We start from the raw sequence: 20117 nt of genomic DNA on the forward strand, positions 1-20117 counted from the left end.
CCAGTTTTAACTAACTTTTATCCTGTCCCAGTGCCCAGTAGCATTTCCTGCCCCAAGCCCAGCCAGGCCCCAGGGGATATCCCTGCTGAAGGCACTAACTTTTCCAGGCATGTCAGCTCCATTACTTTCAACAGTGCTACAAGCACGGAGGACCTCACCTTTCTTTTTTCTTAATGTGTGTCTTAATGTGCAGTCGATGGGGATGGTTATCCTGTCAGGGGCCTGGGGTGAGCGGGGCCTGATGGGCCCTGGCAGCCAGCAATGGTTCTCTGCACGCCTCTTTGTAGTGTGCACCCAAGTATTACAAGCCTGGGCCCAATACAAATAAATAATTAAGTGCATTTCCTGGGGCAAGAAAACGAAGACTTGGAGCTGTGGGAAGAATGAATAAGTACGGGAGCTCTCGAGCTGCAGTGCACACAGGAGGCGTGTGACTGACAGGGGGTTTCTTGCAGCCATCACATCAAAGACTCGGGGAAACTGCTGTGCTGGGTGTCACTGGGAGGAGGGGAGAGGCCCCTCCAAAAGGGGGGAGCCAGCAGGCCATGGGGGGGCTGTAAAGCATTCCATGGTGCTCGGGAAATTGGGAAAATTTTACAGGAAAATTTGCAGTTCTTCAGGCGGCACCATCAGTCCTAGCACGGTGGTCTTTGAGTGAAGAGGAGGGTAAAGGCCTTCCTCTCCCCAGACTCAGAGGTGGGCTGCATGTGACAAACCAGCTGGACCCCAAGGGAGAAGGGAATTGTCACCTGTGTCCCCACAAAGCCCCTGGCTCCCTCCAGAGCTGGCTCTCCTCCCGTCTGCTTCCACCTGCTCTTCCTGTCCCACTCCTGTCAGGACTCAGGGCTTCCTTATCTCCTCAGGAGCATTGGTCCAAGCCTTGAGAAAGGAAGGAGCTCTAATCCCCAGTGCTAAAGATCCTCCCATTGTGGAGGATGCCATGCTGGGGATGCCTGGAGCTGCCCCTTGGGGCTCTTGGGAGCTGTGCTGGGAAAATGGGTCACCATAAAAGCCACCCTTTTCTGGACCATACTTGGGATGCCTCCTAAATGTATTTCCAATATATAAAACAGTGTGGAGATGGCTGGGCATGGGTAGCAAGAAGGCTTTACACACACCCGTGTGCTCAGCTTTCTCCCACAGAGGGAAGGAGCCAAAATTAGGCTCCCCAAAAATTCACCCATTTCTTCAGCCAGGCTTTTTTGGGGCTAGCTGGATTCTCTCTAGATGTCTCTCCCTTTTGGAGCATGTCACCTTTGGGGTGAGGTGTGAATGCTGCAGCTTGTTGACACAGCACAAAACACTGCCAAGGCATCGCTCAGGTCTGCACATTCACCACCAGCTCCATCACAGGCTGTTGTAAACCACACACCTGGTACCCCTGTTTGAGTCTGCATTTTGGCCACACCTTTTTCAATAAACTGAGTTTTTCCTCTTCTCTCCCTGCAACTTGGTTTAAACTGTAAGCTGGTTTAGCTTTCATTTAATTTCTTTCAGGAATATTGTTTTCTGTTTGATTTTGTAAATAACTTTTCTCACATTTGAGGGGAAAGAAAGTGCAGCCCAGTGTTTCCTGCATCTCACAGCAGTGATTACAGTACCACTTGCACTTCCTAATTCCTAATTCCTATTACAGTTGTTTGGGGGAAAGAAGTCTCAACACCTTCTTAGTTTTGGACAACTTTGCTAATTTGTTCAGTTGTTTTTATTAAAAATTAGTTTAAAAGGTAATTCTTAAAAAAACCCTATTAACAACAGTACTTAATTTTGTGTGGTACATGCGAATCTCTCTGCTCCTGTGCTCAACTTGGGTTTTCCTCCTTCCAGGTCCTGGTACCCCTTGTGCCTTGTGCATTCCTACTCTAACTCCTGATCCACACTAGACTTTTCCTCTCTCTTTATTCTCCTCTTTCCTCACTCCTTAGGTTTTATTCAGCTTTCCTCACTCCATCTCAGCCTTTCTCTTCTTTTCCACAGCCTGGATCCTCCCCAGGATTTCCCTTTTTGCTTCTCCCTGGGATCCTGGAGAAGACACAAGCGCTCAGAAGGACACAACTGATTCAGAAGGGACAGTGGCACAGAGCCTTCATTTGTAGAGAAGATAAGGACCAAAATTGGGCCCTTTGGACATATGTGAACCTTGGAGTAACAAACGGGCTGTGTAATGTCAAAAGGTTGGTACTTCCATTGTCAGACACACCTGTCTGCCCCCATTAAATCCACAGCTTTTCTTGGTGATCCAAGGATCCATGTCTTCTGAAGCTACAAAAGTCTCTGTGGACAACCTGCTTCTGGTCTGAGTGGTCCTGGGTTTGCTACAGAAGAAGCAGAAGAGTTGGCTGTTGAGATGGGTGTTGTGACTCTAGGTCTCAGAGACACAAAAAAGCAGAACTAAAGTTAAAAATTCCCACTCTTATTGATTTCTGAAGGATTGTGTCCATCAGGAAGCTTGGAGCCATGTTATCCTGCAGCAGAGTCTGTGTTTTCCTTCACAAAACTAGATGGATTTTTTCAGATCTTTCCCCTTTATAGGAGGAAGAGAATGGAAAACACAACAAAAAGAGAAAACATAACCTGTGTATTCTAGGTATAATTCATTCATGATCCAAGATGTGATCCTGAACAAGAGTTAGAGATGGTACCTGGTGATAAAAAAACTGTTCCTAGGTCTGGAGACTTGCAGACAAATAGAAAGATATTCCTGTTGATTTGGACAAAGTCCATGCAGTGAAAAAAATCTGCTGATTTGTTCTTAACTTGTGCAAGAAAACCTCAAAATATTACATGGGTTGCCTTGATTTGTTAATGAATTTTTATATGGAAATCTCAGCTCTTCATGTGTTTCTGTACAACCCAGATTTTCCAAAAATCACCCATTCTTAAAAAGTCTAAGACAACTCCTATATTCTGTCTGAAGCACCTCTTAGAATTGCCTTCAGGTAGCAGAAAACAATGAAAAATTCTTTTGAAATAGAAAAGCTTAGATTTTTTGAGATGTGTTTTAAATGAACTCTCTGTGTCCCACTGAGGTTCATTCATTTCTGCTATCCAGATTTCTGGAAGCAAAATTTAAAGCATGGCAAAGAGTAACACTCTTGTGGAAGAAGTTGTAGTCAGAAATATTATTTGGACAATTAGTCAATGAGAAAAACTCTGCCCTGTAATCACATCAAGATGTTGGGTTCATTTCTCCTTTGGGAACATCAAGAGTAAGTTCGGTCAAATCCCTACAATTTTCCTGGTTTTAAATAAGTCTCATCAAGAAGAGAATGAAGCATTTAAAACTTTTAGGCAAGTGCTATGTCACAATGCATGCCCAAACTCTTCCTGGTGTCTGTGGAACTGAAAGAGTACAAACTACCCGAAAGGTGTTCTGGATACCTTCTGGAGATGTTCCCACAAACATTATCCAAACAGGACCTCCCATGCCAACCTGTGGCTTATACACAGTCTAAAATCCTGAAAGCATTGCTGTAAGTGGCAACCCACTGTGGGGATTTGAAGAGAATCTCAGAACACCCCTGGTGGCTCCAGCCCACATTCTGTATGCAAGCTCTGGCTATATACAAGGTACCAGAACTTCAGCCACATGCCTTCCTTCCTTGAGTCACCTTGTAAATAAAGGACCAGGACAGATCATACAATCACTCCTTCCTTACAGCTTGTGGCAACTGGAAGGGTCTGGACTAGCTTGGATGTGGCTCTGAGCAACCTGGTCCAGAGGAAGGTGTCCCTGCCCATGGCAGAGGGTGGGAACTGGATGATCTTTAAGGTCCCTTCCAACCCAATCCATTCTCTAATTCTCCCTGTGTGTTTCACGTGCTTTGAAGTCACCCTTCCCAATTCCTTGCACACTCAAGACAAGGCCTTGATCTCCATGGGGCATGTGCAGCGTTTTCCATGCAAGTTCCTGCTGAGGCCCCTGATAAGGAAGTGGAACCTACCTGCCTTCCTGAATGCAGCCATGACAAATCAGCTACCAGTCAAGGTAAACTAATATTTTATTAAAAACTGTTGTCACATAGAGCTAAAACCCAAAGCTGTGAAGTATAAAAGAGGCTTTCAAGCAATCTTCCCTTGAACTGTGGCAGCTTAAGTCTTGTTGCCATTGCTGAAGCGCATCAGGAAATCTTTTGAAGGGCTCAAAGGTTAAGAATCTGTGTTTTCATCTGCACAGAAAGGTGAAAGATCAGATGGCTGGCCTCAGCTATTTGTGTTTTGTCTTTTTATCATCATCTTCAAATGAATCAAGGAGCTGCTCATTCATTCATGAGGGCAGGGCTTTCCTAGACATATCTGGGGTTGTTTACAGGTTTTTCAGGAGAGATGGAAGACCCTTCCCAAAGAGAAACAGCCAGAGGTTGTGATGATCTTTGTTATTTCCGTCACTGTATTGTTTCAGGAGCCCCCTGAAATTAGACAGCTCATGACATCAAGTTTTGTACCAATAATTAATAAGAAACATGAACTGTGTCCTTACTATTCGGAGAAGGAAAATAGGTGGAATCAAAGAAGCAGATTAGACAGGAGGATGGAGGAACATCTCCCACAACGGAGACTGCAAAGTCAGTCAGAGGTGAGTGACTCATGCCTACACTGCAATCCCATCTGGTGTCCACCAAAGAGAGAGAGAGCAGTTCTCTTATTCCATATGTGGGTACTCCAAGGCTCTCCTACAGTACTTTTTAAACTCTCCATAATGCAGCAGAATGAACATGAACAAGGGTGACAAAATCCCCACTGAGAAGAAGTAGTCTTAACCTAAAAAGATTCTTCTTATAATGGAGAGAAGACATCTATTCCTTTCTAGGTTTCTCACTTTCCTGTTCCTTAGAGGTCCTATGTGGGAAAGGGCTGCAGGCAGACAGACAGACATCCATCCCTCTTTGGAATTTGGGACACAGCAGACAGGAGGCTTTCCTGACAGCTTAAGGATTGATTGTACAGGAGAAGAATAAACATGGTGGAAATGTGAGGGTCACACATTTTGGGAAGACGAGGCCATCTGAAAACAGGAAATTCCCTGTGCATTATGCTGTGCTATCACACTGGAAAGCCTCACAACCACAACCTGCCCTAGCTCACATCTTTCCAAACATTCTCACTGCCCTCAAGTGTCTCCAACACGAGTGTGGCTCAGGCCAGAATGACCTTGGCTGTCATCCTTCCCTGTGCTGCCTTGAAGTGTCCTGGCTGTGCTCAGCACCACCCCAGTTTCAAGTTTGAGAGACAGCTGCTCCCCTTGGTAAAGTGCCCTGGTGTGTTCAGGCTGCCCTGAGGAGGAGCAGCACAGTCAGAGGCTGCATGAAACATGGCTCAGCCTCAGAAAACACCAAGACTGAAATTCCTTTTATGATCTTACCTGGTCATGTAAAGTCAAGTCTTTGAAAGTCAAAGCAAAATTACCCTGAGAAAACCAACGTCAGATATTCCCACAATCCCTGGGATTCAGACATCATTATCATCATTATCATCCTCTATCACCAGGTGACCACAAATCCCTCTGCTTCCAAGTGGGTAAGGAAGACTCTGGGAAACACAGAGGCAAAGCCCATTCCAGGTGGGTGAGTGTTGCAGTGACAGGTGAGGGTGGGAGTTTAACTACATATGGGAAGCTTTTTTAGGAAAGGCAGCATCACAGGGAGGGAGGGAGGGAGGAAGGAAGGAAGGAAGGAAGGAAGGAAGGAAGGAAGGAAGGAAGGAAGGAAGGAAGGAAGGAAGGAAGGAAGGAAGGAAGGAAGGAAGGAAGGAAGGAAGGAAGGAAGGAAGGAAGGAAGGAAGGAAGGAAGGAAGGAATCTGAAACCATAAAACCTTCCAAACCTAAATAGTTCAGTTTTATATTCTGAAATTCACTGGCAATGGGGGAGTTTGGAGGGAAGGACACACATGAAGTATATTGGTGACAAAAGCCACACAGCAGGCACATCTCCAGCTCCTCCCTGCCTCCAGCCATGAAGGCCCAAGGCATCCAGAGGCTCATGCAAGGTGCTGGGGTCTCTCTTTGCATCCATCAAACATCAATTTCACAGATTAGGAATGACACTGAATCTTCTTCAGGAAGAGTCAGGAGTGTCTGTCTGGATGAAATGGACTGTATTTTGCATTTCACTTTGTGTGCTGCCATGGGCAGAGCAGTGGGCTGGGTGCACAACCTGTCCTGCTCCTGGCCAACACAGCTAAACACAGCTCAGAAAACCCCTAATCCAGCTAAACACAGTGAAAATGGGAACATTTAGTCATCATGATATAGATTACATGTGGAAAGAATTTGAGACAAGGCTCCATCTCCTTTGGTATCAGTAAACAGGCTTTTAAGCAATGTTTTTCTGTCCTCAGATAATACTTTCTAGTAATTGACCACTCCTGTGGAGGCCAGAAGAAATGGCCATGTGGTTAAGACTTGGCTGTGGCAAGGCAAAGGTGTTTAATGCCTGCCCACTCTCAGCCTGTGATAACGAAGGAGCAGTGACCCTGCATCAGCTGGTGTGTGACGAGCACTGGGTGAATTAATTCTGCTGCTCGTGCAAGGCCGAGCACAGGGGATCCCAATCCTGAGCAGGGCTGAGAGCCACCCCTCCAACACAGCCCCTAATGAACAACAGTCATAATGAAGCTCAAACACAAAACAGATCAGCTCAAGGTGGGCAAGGTGAATCTGTGACACATCTTTCATAGTGCTCAGCCTTAACTTTCTCCCTCTGTACGAGCATCAGTGTCACACTGAAAATGACATCCCAACCCTCTGTCCCCATCAACAGCAAATGGCTGCTGCTGGCCTTGTGCTTGGTGTGTTTGGCCCTGATAACCCTGGCAGCCAGGCACTGCTCCTGTGCTTTTGCAAGGCTGGTGCTGGCTGGAGCTTGGCCCTGGCCTCAGGAATTTGCAGAATTGATCAACATGTGCAGCCAGATAAATACAACCCTGCCAAGCATCAAGGCTTTCTGAACTCTCACCTTTTGCTCATGTCACATTTAATATGACAAGGAAGATTTTTTCTTCTTTTTTTTCTCCCTACCATTTAAGAAACACTGCCATATTGAAATCTTTTTCTTTCTTCCTTCATTAATGTCTGTGTCACCTCAAGGGTTGTTGTAACTCCTTATTGGCTGCTCTTCTAGAATTTGCTTTAAGAAAACTTCAGCTAGTTTTCAATGTGGCTGCAAGGTTAACTAGAAATAGAAAATGTCAGGAACATGCTGGATATATATCCCTTCTGCTTCCCTGCCACTAAGCCAGCTTTTCATAAAGTTTGAAACCGATATTAATATTTAACTTTTAACTCACAAGATCTTTCATGGTCTCAGCTCTGCTTAATTAGCTGACATTTAGCTCCCTCTATTCCACGGCATACACCTAGGAGTCCTTGGGTACTGGTTTATTAACATTCCCCAAAGTAGATTGGAGCAGGCGGTTACCAGAACCTTTATCAATTGCTCCCGAAGGCGATGGAATTTATTGCTGAATGCCATTAAACCAGCCAGGTCTGTAAATACGGTTAAAGGCACGAAGACACTCTTGTTTTCCAAAGCTTCTCGCTCAGTTTAAATGAGCTTTGTGAATTGGTCTCTCCTTTTCTCCCACTCTTTCACAGGCAGCCTGGCTGAGGCGCTCCTGAAGAAAGCCTGTGCATTAACCTGTGCTGCATTAAGCACAGTTCTGCTGTTAATCAAGGCTCGAGCAGCCATCGACGCCGCTGCAGCGCTGCTCCGGCACAGGCTGTGGGGAGCTCGCCGAGTGCACCAACTCTGCCTTGCAGTTATTTCCTCACCTTTCACACTCTTCCCTCGCTAAAGGCTTTCCTTGTTCTCATCCAGGCTCAGAAATCCCCGTGCTCAGACAATAGAAGGTGAAAGTGCTGGGTTTACACCCACTCTGTGCCCCCAGAGCATCCCAAGAGCTTTTCTCTCCTGGACCATTCCCCACCCCTGGCTGGTCTCCCACTGCCACCTCCACCCTGCCAGCGGCAGAGGTGCTCCTGCCCAGTGGGGAACTCCAAGAGACTTGCTCCAGAAGTAGCTGTATCCAACCCAGCACTACAAGCAAGGACAATTTTCAGAGACCAACACAATTTAAGATCGCTCACAACTCCATAACCAAAATGCTAATTACCTACTTAAGCCCCAGAACAAAGTATGCTGCACTCGGATGTGTACACCATAATTACAAGGTATTCCTCACTGCTCCCGCTGTAAGACCCACTAATAGTATTTCATTTAACATGAATCTGGCTCTCCTCATTTCTGTTAAACTTCATATGTATTAGGGATACCATAGAAGTTAATATTTTGCTCATAAAATTCTAACATGCTTGTTCTTTATGTCAGTGAAACAATGACAAGCAAGATGCATTTTCTAAAAGCTGTATTTTGATGAAACTATCACAAATGTTAGACCACAAAGACAAATATGAATAAGAAACATGACTAGTTAGTGGATAACCTTGTTTTAGGGCTCATCTTAATAAATAAAACATCAGTCTTGACCATTCAGGATCTTGCTTCATCCATTGTTGTTCCTCAGTAAAATGAACTTAGTGATTTCCACTCATTCAACACAACTCACATTTGAAATAAAATCTGTGCTCTTTCCCTGGTATAGTTGGCACGAAAATGAAATTACTGTTAAAAAAAAAATATTAACACTCCTCGTGAACTGGGGAACCCAAGTCTCCCCAGGTCAAATGTGACAGCTCTATCCCAAATCAGCAGAATAAAGATACTTGCTTTGGGCAAAGATCTGGTCCTCCTTCCTTTGAAATGACCTTTACTCTTCTGTTGCACTGACAAAAGGCAAAATCATGCCTTTGGATACATCTCTGACCTCATCAGAGTAGGGTGAGACAAATAAAGGAGAAAGACAGGGTCTGAAGTCAGGACACATTTCTTTGCTTTTCCATAAAGGTTTTAAGATGCTCATTTCTTGGAGGAAACCAAGGGGACCAGCTGAGGGCAGCTACATAAATATCTGGATAGATGGGACTCCAAGCAGTTCATGTCATATCATATCATATATATCATCATTTTAACTAATCTGCTGATTCACAAACTATAAAAAGCATTAATCTCTTTTTTTTCTCTTTTTTTTAACACTTCTTACTGAACCCAATATGAGTTTGGCTTCACGAGGATCCTCACCAATTTTAAGATTACATCTCAGTCAGTATCTTCTTCAATAAAGTGATAGTGAAACAATCTGAGTATTTATCCCAAAAATAAATACCCCAGGGCTGGGGAGAATATGTATCAGATGTGGTTCACTACAGCATTGCCCCAGCTGCAGCAGGTTACACCAGGACAAGGCTGCAGTGACACTGGGGTGAATTTACCCCCTACCTTAACACGGATGCAAAAAACAACAGACACCAAAATTCTCTGGCAGCTCTGCAGTGTGAAATTCAAAAATAGCTTGCAAAAGTGTAAATGTGCAAGCCATAGTTTAAAGAAAGGCTTTCCTTCTGAGGGAGGGCTGTCTCACTGCTACCATCTCGCAGCGTTTTCTCAGCACAAACCACACCAACCACAGGGACTGAATGCCTGATCTGAGCCCAGCACTGGAGCACTTGATGCTCAGCAAAAACCCCAAGCCAGGTTACACAAGAACTCTTTTATAGCACCACTGTGATCAATTTTGAGAGCATATCAAAGCACAAGACAGCACTTAAATTTTTAAAGAGACATTCTAACATATCTGCCCAAAATAATTTAGCAGTCGCCATTACAGAAAACACAAAAGTTTCCTCTGTTATAAAATACAAAGGGAAAAAACCCCCAAAGTTACTCCCTGTTGCCACCTTACTTATCAATTTATTTTGATCTTTTTATAACAGTCAGCCACTTGCACTATGCTGTTCTCCTAGATAATCAATTTTCTTAGTTACTTTTATGGGTTTTTCATCTTGAATGGCAAAAAGAGGATGCTGGAGAAAGGTAAAATATTTTTAAATTGTGTGGGTAAAATATGATTAAAATAGGGTGAGCATTAGCTAGACTTTGAAATAGATGCACAGAATCCCAGCAGCTGTCTTTCTTTTATGTGACATGGAAACACGTGGTTTTTTTAAACATACTTTGATCCAAATCTGCCTTTTCTACCCACTCAAAAATCCACATATTTAACAGAGTGGAAACAGGAGAGGAATCCAAGCCTTTCCCATCAGTTTGATATGTTTATGTCTTAGTTTTATGCACAATAAGAAACACTTTCTTGCTCTCAGATTTTAAACAGAGCCAGCTGATTGTGAGTTTTGTGTGTGAGGTGAGATCAGTATCCAGAATAAAGGACCCACCTCAGCCTAAACTGGCTGTTCAGAAGCAGAATGGAGTACAAAGGGAGTTCAAATATTTGAAAGTTTCTTTAAAAATTGCTGTATACATACACATCAAAGAAGGTGTAGGATTGGATTAAGTGTGAAGAAAGTCTTCCTTAAATACTGAAGGCATTATTTCCAATTTATAGAGTATAGGTGCTCCATGATACTCAAATTATAACTTTGATAAAGCATTCTGCAAAACTGGTCTGTCAGTAGGATATGGCAGAGAATGTTCCACCTGAAGCAAAAACTTCAGTATTTTTAAAAACATTAAATCCGTCAACAAACCTTTGTGTTACAGATTTCAGGGACAAGACATTAAACTGCTGTAAATCAGCATTGCTTTAATTTCTTCTGTGAAGCTTCAGCAGTTTACGTGCACTGAGGGATAGATTGTGTTATTGTTGAAATATTTAACTTTAGAAATATTGTAAAAATCTATAAATAAACTGTAAAATTATGTGACACATTAACAGATTTTTTAATTAGAGAGAGGTTTTGTTTTTCATGATACAACTAATAATTTTCTGTTCTTGATTGCTTACTTCTACAATAAAGGTAACCTATGTACTTTCGGAACTTTTTCTTTGTTATAAAGCTTACTTTTGCCATAAATATTCTACTGCTTTGAATGAACTAGCTTTGTTACCTTAAAACCATGGCTAAGTAGTTAACATCCTTTTAAACAGTGTTTTTATAGAGTATTGGAGCCTGAAGCAGATATTCTCCCACTTTATCTTCTGGAGACACAGCAACAACCTGAACCGAGTCCCATCTCTTGGTGAGATTTATGACCAAATGTTTTATACTGATTAATAAATATTTTGAATATAAAAAAACCACCCCAACGATGAAAGGCATAACCTCTGTCAGGAATATTTTGATGTTTTTTGCCATTTCTTCAGCAAGAAAGCTTTAATTAAAAAAAGTTATTACACTATGGGGCTCACATTGAGTGAACGTTTATATCGGGATCAGTAGGACTTTGATATGGAAATTTTAAAGGAAAGGCTTGTTTTAAGGACTGCACACTCTCTACTAAGTTATTTCACCTTTAAAAGGACAAATTATTTAAAAAGTTTGCCATCATCATCTGAATAACAGGGATAGAAACTTTGCAGCTCTTAGCTATAAACTCTAAACTCTTTCCAGTCTGGAAATACAGATGAAAAATCATCCGTTAAATGCATTGTTGTATTACAATGCATGAAAAAAATAATAGTTTTTTTTTTTGAGTTGTCTGAGTTGTCTTTTTCTGCTGCAGCAGGAGGCTCAGTTTTTAGAGACCCCAACTCTGTGACAATCAGATGTTGATTTTATGAAAATCAGCACACGTGAAATGAAAACCTTGGGGTAAAAAAAACCCTGAACATAGAAATTAGGTTGAAAAACCAGTTGCCTATTAAACATCACATTCTCATAAAAAGTGGATATTCTTATCTGCACATTTCATATCAAAACAGAAAAAAAACCCAGAAATGAAAAAACAGAAACACAAAAACAGTCAAAATACTACTACTACTAATAATAATAATTAAAACTCCCCTGTAGAATGTGGGTCTATTCAAAGATTAAAAGTAGAAATGAGCAGAGATATTACAATAGCAAAAATTGACTATGCAAGGAAAAAACTGGAGTTCTGATCTTACTTCAGCCTGCAATGAGGATCTGAGCTCTTCTGCAACCTTTGTGAGCAGCGGCCTCTGCTCAGGCACCTAAGGTAGGAAAAGTTAAATGTGATTTACTGATGTCCTGAAGAGTAATGCTCTGCTGAAAGTACCTGTTTCTTTAATGAAAAATACATATTTTTCAAACTATAAGAAAGTAGGTATTCTTCTCAAAGCACTTTTGCCAGTGAATGTGTGAAGGTGAAAATTAAAGCATGTTAAACAACTTTGGGCAATAAATCAGGAATGAGGGACAGCATGAGACATAACCATGACACACTGACAGTGAGTCAGACTCTTTGAGATATTTTCTATTGAATCACATAAAGAAGGATTAAAAAAAAAAAAAAAAGAGTACTGCAATCTGTTTATTCTCAATTCCTGTCCTCAAGTGTGCTAAATAATTCAGTGTCTGACTCTTCCCTTACCGGACAGGGACATGACTCGTGCATCCCCATGTGAGAGGGCATCTTTGCAAAGCCCTGAAAACTCTGGCTCATTTGAATTGAAAAATTATCCCACCACATTGGGCTCTCTAATGATTGCCACATCACATAAACACAGTTTGTGGAGTTTTTTTAAACAGTTGCTGGAAAACCACCGAGGAAGCACCCACGCTCTCGTGGTGAACCTGTCGCTGCCCAGGTGGGTTTCACATCTGGCTTTGGGCTCTTGCTGGTGCTCCTGTGGGTGAGTTTGGCCATGGATCAGCCTTGGAGAACAGACCCTAGCATATTGCACAATATGACACTAATAAATTCAGAAAATATCCCGTTTTTCTCTCCGGAGGGGCCCATGTTATTCTTCAAATTCATTTCCCTTGTCTTCCCGGTATAACCTCATTGCTACAGCTAAAATCTGATGGTATTTTTAGATCAAACTTTGTGTTTTAAAACAAGGAGTGTTACAGCCCAATTCTTTAATAAACCCCACCAATATGGATCCTCCTCCCTTGTAGCATTTGCAGAAATGCATGCTCACAGATCCTATTTCAAGGCAGGGACGCAAAGGCTAATCTCTCTCTCCTGTTCTTTTTCCTAGTTGTACAGGGAGAAAAATGCGAGAAAATATGTCATTCCAGAGTGCTGTGGCAGCATTAAACTACAGCTTCACACCCCATATATTGCCTTTTTAAACCACAATCTTGCAGAGAGTGTTAAGGTGAGCAGTAAATGACTTAATGGCAGCTTAATATTCTGCACATATCCATAACAGACGTTTTAGTTGCTTTTAATTGATGTAGCTGATAGCTTTGTTAAACTCTCCAGGAGAGTAGTTCTCACTGGGAATGAGCTTCCTAGAAAGTATCAGTTTGCAAAAGCACAATAGTTTGAGCGATAATTGTGCAGAAAAAGACTTCTGGATTTCTTTGCAGTTGAATTAGAGCGTTTTGTTTCACTTTGTAATACTCAACATCGGGTGCCTAAATTACAGTCAAACTTTCCAAACAGCTACATAAAGAAACATATGGGGTAAGTCACTTTTGAGATAAAATGGGGACTCTTAAGATTTTAACCAAACAGAACATTTTTATGGCTATGAGCACATAAAAAGAAAATTAGGTAGGAGAAGTCCTGCTGTTACTTAAACAGTAGCTTTCAGCACTCATAAAATACGTGGTGTTAAATTATTTTCCACTTATAAATCAGCTGGCTCTGCTCTGTACATTAGCACAAGCTTTAACTGGTTTCCTGCTCCTTACTGGCCTTCACATAACTCCATTTAACCCTGAATGAAATGCTGCTGGCATGGCACTAAGCCCCAACCATCACAACTAAAAATATATATAACCCAAGAAAGAGCACACAGAAAAATGATTGCAATCAGCAAAGAAAATTAGAGGGCAATTAAAAAAAAAATCTGTCTTATTCCGTTGGGCCGACTGGAAACGGCACCTTCTGTTTGGAGGTGGGGTGGGGATAAAAAAAAAGTAATCTCCTCGAAAATTAACTTTTAGGGTTTTTGTAAGCTTGTAAAAATAGTGGAGGATCTGAAGGTGCGTCTCAGCAGGTTTTGCCTGCCTGTCTAGCACTGAGACTTTTTGTGTGATCAAAGAATACATGACAGCGAACGGATCTATGCTTGTAAATATCAAACGGTTTGATCACGCTAAAAGACTTTATTGAAGTTTCCCACTTTTTAATCAAACAAGAAACATCCACCTCCAGTAGCCATAAAAAAAAAAAGTCTGCTATGATATTAGAATTAAAGAAAAGTACTAAATGGGACTTGCAGAGAAGGGGTTTGCTTACCATAATGTGGGACTTCCATTAATGTCATGTTTGTAGGCTGACAGAAAACTGCAAGTCTTATTATTTTACCACAGAGCAGTAGAAAAAGGATTTGATTACACCAATATTAAGTCTGCAATGGCCCACAAGAAATAAGCCATGTTCATGTACACAGTCTTTTAAAAGAAAATTAAAAGCATAATAATGAAATGAATACATCACTGACTTGGTTTGTTGTTTTCTTTCTCTCCTGCTTTATGGTGAAATCCACAGTATCAAAATCTACAACTGGCCTGTGGAGAGGTTTTCTATACTATTTCTGTCACTTAGTATGATAATTTGCACCATCCCCCCCCCCCTAAAAAAAAAAGAACTTAAAAATGCCATTCTGAATGAACACACGGAGCTCTGAATAAAAGGAGCCAATAATTTACGGTAGGATGATAAAAGTGTAATATTGCTTTAATATAACGTATTAATGAAAATTGCCATTGTAAGATAGATAAGACCTAATAATATAAGTCTCATTGTGTTCTGTGAGTTGGAGGCTTTGGTAAGTTATATGTTGGTGCTGTGTGGCTGGCATGAAGCCTGACACAATTTCGAAGACTCGCCATTTCCAGTGCCACCGGTGTCTGAATTTATTTTCCCTGGAAAAACCCAAGCAGGCACTTCCCTGCTCTGTCAGGTACTACTGTGCTCCTCTGCCATCTCCTGCCTGCTGCAGAGTTAATGAAAACATGTTTTCATTATTTTTAATGCAATTTATTTCATTTATTTTCACCCCATTTTAAACACTGGGCGAACTAGATTTTAAAGAAGTCCCTGTTTTTTTTTAGTCTTTACTCTTTAATGTACTGACATTTTTTAAATGGGCAACAAGGCGATACAGGGAATGGCAGATTAATTTCTTGCCCTTATTTTATATCAGCGTAGCTCAGCATCACTCTGTAGTGTTCCTGCTGCTTTTGCAAGCATCCTATATTTGCAACGATGAGGACTTGCACTCCTGTTTATTAAATGGCAGCTTGTTTATCTGTGCTAATTGCCAGGAAGAAAACTAAACTACTTTCCCCTCTGCGGACCACTATTTATAGCCAGGAAGAGCAGCCCTGCACATATGCAGGGGGGTATTTGTGTGAAGGAGGTTAACGTGCAGTTACAGGAACCTCGTCTGCCAGGAGGGAGGAAAGTATCTTCCTGATGTAAGAAGGCTGGGTGAGAACAGTGTGGGTTTTAAACCCAAAATGTATTTCAAGGAATGGGGGAGAAAGCTTTTGAGCATATCCATGAAAAATAAAAAAAACAAAACAGATTTTTAACAGCATAGGCTTTGTTACTTTCATATCAATATTTCACCTGTGCCTTTGGAAAATATTTTTACAGTGTTACTGAAGATGCACAAAACTGCAATTTGTTCTCCAAAAGGTTTAGAGGCTGTTAAAAGAGGAGCCAAGAAGGAAAGGGGATGTATCCCAGTCTCCTCTTCTCTGAGAAAAACACTCTGTAAGGTGATGATTTTTCTACACTATCCCACAGACTCTTCTGGGTTTTGTTTCTGAAATGCTCAGAAAGTTTTTCTGAGCAAAACCACTACCAGAAATCCTGCCGTCCATTTTGGAGGAAGTATGTTGTTTTCAAAACAATTTGCCACTCACTGTGTCTGTTCTGGCACGACCAAGAGTAGCTTCATGATGGCCGAGATGGCAAACAGGAAATATTTGTAATAAATCAAATTTGTTCTGGAAAGTTTATTTTTTGGAGTTTATTTGCCCAAAAAGATTATAGAGAGAACTTTGTGTCTTTACAGATGGAGTTCTCCTGTGCTCCAGACTGTTTTCAATAAGTATTACAAATACCCTGGTGTTTTAAAGTATACAAACTTATTTCTATGAACTTCTTTTCCACCCTCTAGTACTTTTCATGGGCCCTGTTTATTACATCCCAAATAATGCTACAGCCTTGAAATCTCTAACCCACAAACCAATATTTACAAGCGTTGATTCGGAGATTGATATTTTCATGCATATTCTAGCACTGAAGGCAGCACACTGAGGAGGGATAAACCAACTTCATTATAATCTTATAATACTTACTGCCTCGAGTTATGTGCTTTTTACATTCAGAAGTGAAAATAAAGCTTGAAAAAATACCCCAAAACACTGAAAATTAGGGGAAGAAACAGACGAACGGAGGACAATTTTAAATAAGCTATAATTAATTTTTGAAAGCCTTTTCTTACTTTGTCAGGATTGAAAAGAAGCTTTACCTATATGGAATTACATATTTTACACAAAAAGAAAACATTAAATTATTATAAAATACATTTTCCCCAGGAGGTGATGGTGGTGGGCTGGCTAGCCCTTCTACGGACAGCTCCTGTCTGATGGCAAAGAAGGGCTCACCTAAAAATGAACAGCACATTTCTAAACCTGCCCTCTCATGGCTCCCATTTCAGCTTAGTGGCTGCAATTAGCAATTAAACAGGAGAAACAAATGCCTGTATTTTGTTGCAAGAGGGTTAGTTTAATTTCTGACCTGGAAATGACAGCGCAGACACACAAGGAGCAAAAAGTCATGTAACACCAGGAGGAAAACACACAACATAGCTGGGATGCTCAAATCATGCTGCATTAATATGCACAAAAGAATTAAAATAATTAAAAACCTTTAAGAAAGGGGATGTTTGGTTGTTTTGGGCTTTTTTGTCTGTTTTTTTTTTTTTTTTAAAGCCATGTAGTGTCATTGCTTATTCAACAGCAGCCCACTTCTCGTGCAAAGCAGTACGCTGGGTTTGAAAAAAACACCCAACCCCACACGGCTGTAGAGAGAGCACATGTTACATCAGACACAGTACCTGATTTTTCACTGCACAGCTTGTCAGCTAGATAGTCTGCCTCTTGGGCGATAAGTGAGAATATTTCATCTTCATACTCCTCTACGATACTTTCCCACTGTAAGGATAAAAAAAAAAAAAAAAAAGAAAAAGGAGGATACTCGTACTGTGCTTTTTTTTTTCTTTCTTTCTTTTTTTTTTTTTTTTTCTTTTTAGCTAGACACAAGCAGGGCGGCTGCGAGGAGCCCTCGGCTCGCTCTGCTCTGCCTGCCCTGCTCATCGTGGGGATGAATGGGGGCTGCCTGAGACTTCATGCCACCAAATATTACTTAAACTCCATGCCCAGCCTCACTGTTGTTTCAAAACCACATTCATGAATTGGGGGTGGGGGGGGACACCCCTCCAAAAGGCATTTTTTACTTGGTTAGGGACAGCACCTTCCCCCCCTCCTCCTCCCCCTGCCCCTTTCAACACGGACTCATGGAGGAGGCACTTGCAATTTAAATAAAACGAGCCCATTTTGTAGTCTGATATTAGTGGTGATGATGTGCCATAAATACAGCTCGCCGGCCTTGCAGACACAGCTCTGATTTCAGGGCAGATACAGCAAAAAGCTGCTGAGTCCCTCCTCAGCCCAGAATTTTGGGAGCTGCTGGAAATTCACCTCCGTGCCCCCAAATGCGTCTCTACCCCCCTGGATGGGTGGGTGGGTGCAGGTCCAAGGGGGGACACCACCCAGCCTGGCGTTTGGCACCTTGTAGGAAGTCGGGGTTCATGTTAAAAAGGAATTCCTGTCCCCAAAATACAGCCTTCAACCCATAAACGAGGGGAAGCCGTTTAACGTGGGCAGAGTAAAACCACAGCGAAAGAGAATCTGCCTGCTGGAAGTCGTACACACACACACAAACACACACACACTCGAATAAAGGCCCTTTGCTGTGCTTGGCTGAAAAAAAAAATCAAAGCAATACCTGCCAGGACACGCAATCACCGTGAGCTGGCAGTGACAGAGGCAGAGCTGTGCCTGTGCTCCTCACTCCCTCACTCCCCTGCTTCTTTCAGCTGCTCAGAAGGCCATGGCCAGCACAACCCTCTGGCTTTTCTGTGTCTTTTTTTTTTTTGGTTTGTTTTTGTTCACTTTCCACAACAGTTGAAAAAAAAAAGGCCCCAAAAGCATTATAGAAAAATATATAAAATATAATTTTGAAGAAGGCACTGGCAGCATGAAGCCAGGCGGAGCACCTCAGTGTTTTTAGCAGAATTAGCTGAGAAAAACCCATCTCTACACCACAAGGCCTCAGGAAAAAAAAAATGACATCCCTCCCCTCCTTCCCTAATTTGTCTATAAATATTTGAAACTCCAGTTAGCAATCTGGATTTTAGCCACTCGTACAATTCCCTTATTTCCTGCACATAAATCTGCAGAGATTTTTTTTTCTGGAAAATGCTAATTTATAGTTAATCACTTAGAAAAAAAACCATAAGTAAAATGTAGTTTAGAACTGTTGAAGTTTAGGAAATTTGTAATGTATAAAGCATCTGGTCTAATCCATGGGTTACTTCTGCCTTTTGTAAATGCTTTATTCATATTTATGAAGCCCTAAATAGATTCAAATATGTTTCTAAATAACGTTATAAAGCATCTGACAAAATGCAGTGTTATCACAAAATACTCAGCCAGTTTCTGTGAGGAACTTGTACAGACCATGTTAAAATATGGCAAGAATATTAAAACAAGGCACAATCTGCATGAATTTCCTAGTGAGAAAGAGTGGGCACACTGACACAGCTGTGGCTGGAAAATAAAAGGTTACTTGTTTGTTCTGTTGGCCTACCCAAAATTTCAAAGGTTGGTAAGCATCAGATTAAATACTGATTTTTTTTTTTCAATAGGCTGCACAGATTTTTCTCCCATGGCCTGGGAGTAAATCCATCCCATCTCCTTTTCTGTCCCAAAAACTCCCTTAAGCTGCTCTCTGACTTCGCTAAAGAAACCTCATGGAGGAAAAAGCTGATTTTTTTTGCTTATTACATCACCAAAACCCCACACTTCACACAGATAAGGCCCAGTCAGACGGCAGAAAGAGCAAAAAGAGCATCCCTCTCGCTACGTAGAACCGTCGACACATTACATTAGACACATCATTAAAAACGTCAGCTCCAGAGAAGGTGGCCCTGGAGAACCTGCCTGGGCCCTTCAGCTCACACCCCCAAGCCCCCCCATGCCCCTCGCCCTCCTCCAAAGCCAGCCTCCCACTTGGAAACCTCCCGGCAGCCCGAAGACACCGTGGCGAAGGGAGACGGCCGGTGGCGGACGTTCAGGCCATGAAAGCCCTTGGCGCTCCAGCCACTTGTTTCTCTGGTTGAAGCGGAGTTTGCCAAAGTCCTGGGCTCTCAGTTGTTGCTCTGTCTTTTAGCCGCTGCTCGCCAGCTCAGATGCAGCTGTTTAATACCTCCCAGGGGTTTTGTGCAGAAAATAATAGCTTACAAAACCTAGCTTCTCCCAGGTTCTACTATTTCAGCTTTATTTCCGAACAGCTGGTCCGTGTCTTTGTCCATCCCCTTCCCTCCCGGCCGCGGCGAGAATTCGGCAGGAAACCTCTGGCCGCTACCTTACGCCCTGAGAGCCACCACCGCTGGTGGTGGGGGTCAAAGAGCAGCCCTCGCCCTTGGAAACGGGGACAAAAAAACCCCCCAAACTTCGCGCCCCGTCTAGACAGGTCAAGGTGCAAGATGCTCCTCTCCCTGTTGCGTCTTCCGGAAAGGGGCGTGAACCGGAGCCAAGTGCACAGCAAACACCCGCGCCGCATCCCTGCCCCTTTAGAAGACTTCTTTTTTTTTCCCTTCTTCTTCTTTTTCTCTCCACCCTCTGCTGATCAAAGTAGGAAGTTTTCATGACAACCATAGTCAAAGGGCCTGCATCGCAAATGAACTCGATTTCGGCGATGTTGATATATCCCGGCTCCATTGTCTCTTTTCAGACACAGTATGAACCCTTCCGGTCTCAATGATTACATTACAGAAGGACTTTCACATGTGGGCTTCATTTGCACAAAGGGGTTGCCTTGCTTCA

General features: G+C 42.2%; 1 protein-coding gene and 1 long non-coding RNA gene across 4 annotated transcripts in view; one reads left to right on the forward strand and one right to left on the reverse strand.

Moving 5' to 3' along the window:
• The first annotated feature begins 230 nt into the window (after positions 1-230).
• LOC135308759 (uncharacterized) lies at positions 231-16816 on the forward strand. 3 transcript variants are annotated; one of them, XR_010369164.1, is made up of 7 exons: positions 231-391; positions 1978-3988; positions 4403-4576; positions 5488-5560; positions 11000-11091; positions 13019-13138; positions 15595-16816. It is a non-coding gene; the product is annotated as an uncharacterized LOC135308759 (long non-coding RNA). The 3 variants fall into 3 exon arrangements; XR_010369154.1 differs by lacking the exon at positions 15595-16816 and adding an exon at positions 15261-15583; XR_010369166.1 differs by lacking the exons at positions 4403-4576; positions 5488-5560; positions 15595-16816 and adding an exon at positions 15261-15583.
• A 15-nt stretch (positions 16817-16831) lies between these two features.
• Positions 16832-20117, reverse strand: part of CNPY1 (canopy FGF signaling regulator 1) — a 34295-nt gene continuing 31009 nt past the window's right edge. Inside the window, exons 3-5 of the mRNA XM_064399867.1 lie at positions 18016-18099; positions 17066-17162; positions 16832-16836 (exon numbers count right to left, since the gene is read on the reverse strand). Coding sequence (XP_064255937.1) covers positions 16832-16836; positions 17066-17162; positions 18016-18099 — 186 coding nt within the window. The remainder of the gene's footprint in view (positions 16837-17065; positions 17163-18015; positions 18100-20117) is intronic.

Source organism: Passer domesticus, chromosome 1 (assembly GCF_036417665.1).
Source record: "Passer domesticus isolate bPasDom1 chromosome 1, bPasDom1.hap1, whole genome shotgun sequence".
Classification (NCBI taxonomy): domain Eukaryota; kingdom Metazoa; phylum Chordata; class Aves; order Passeriformes; family Passeridae; genus Passer; species Passer domesticus.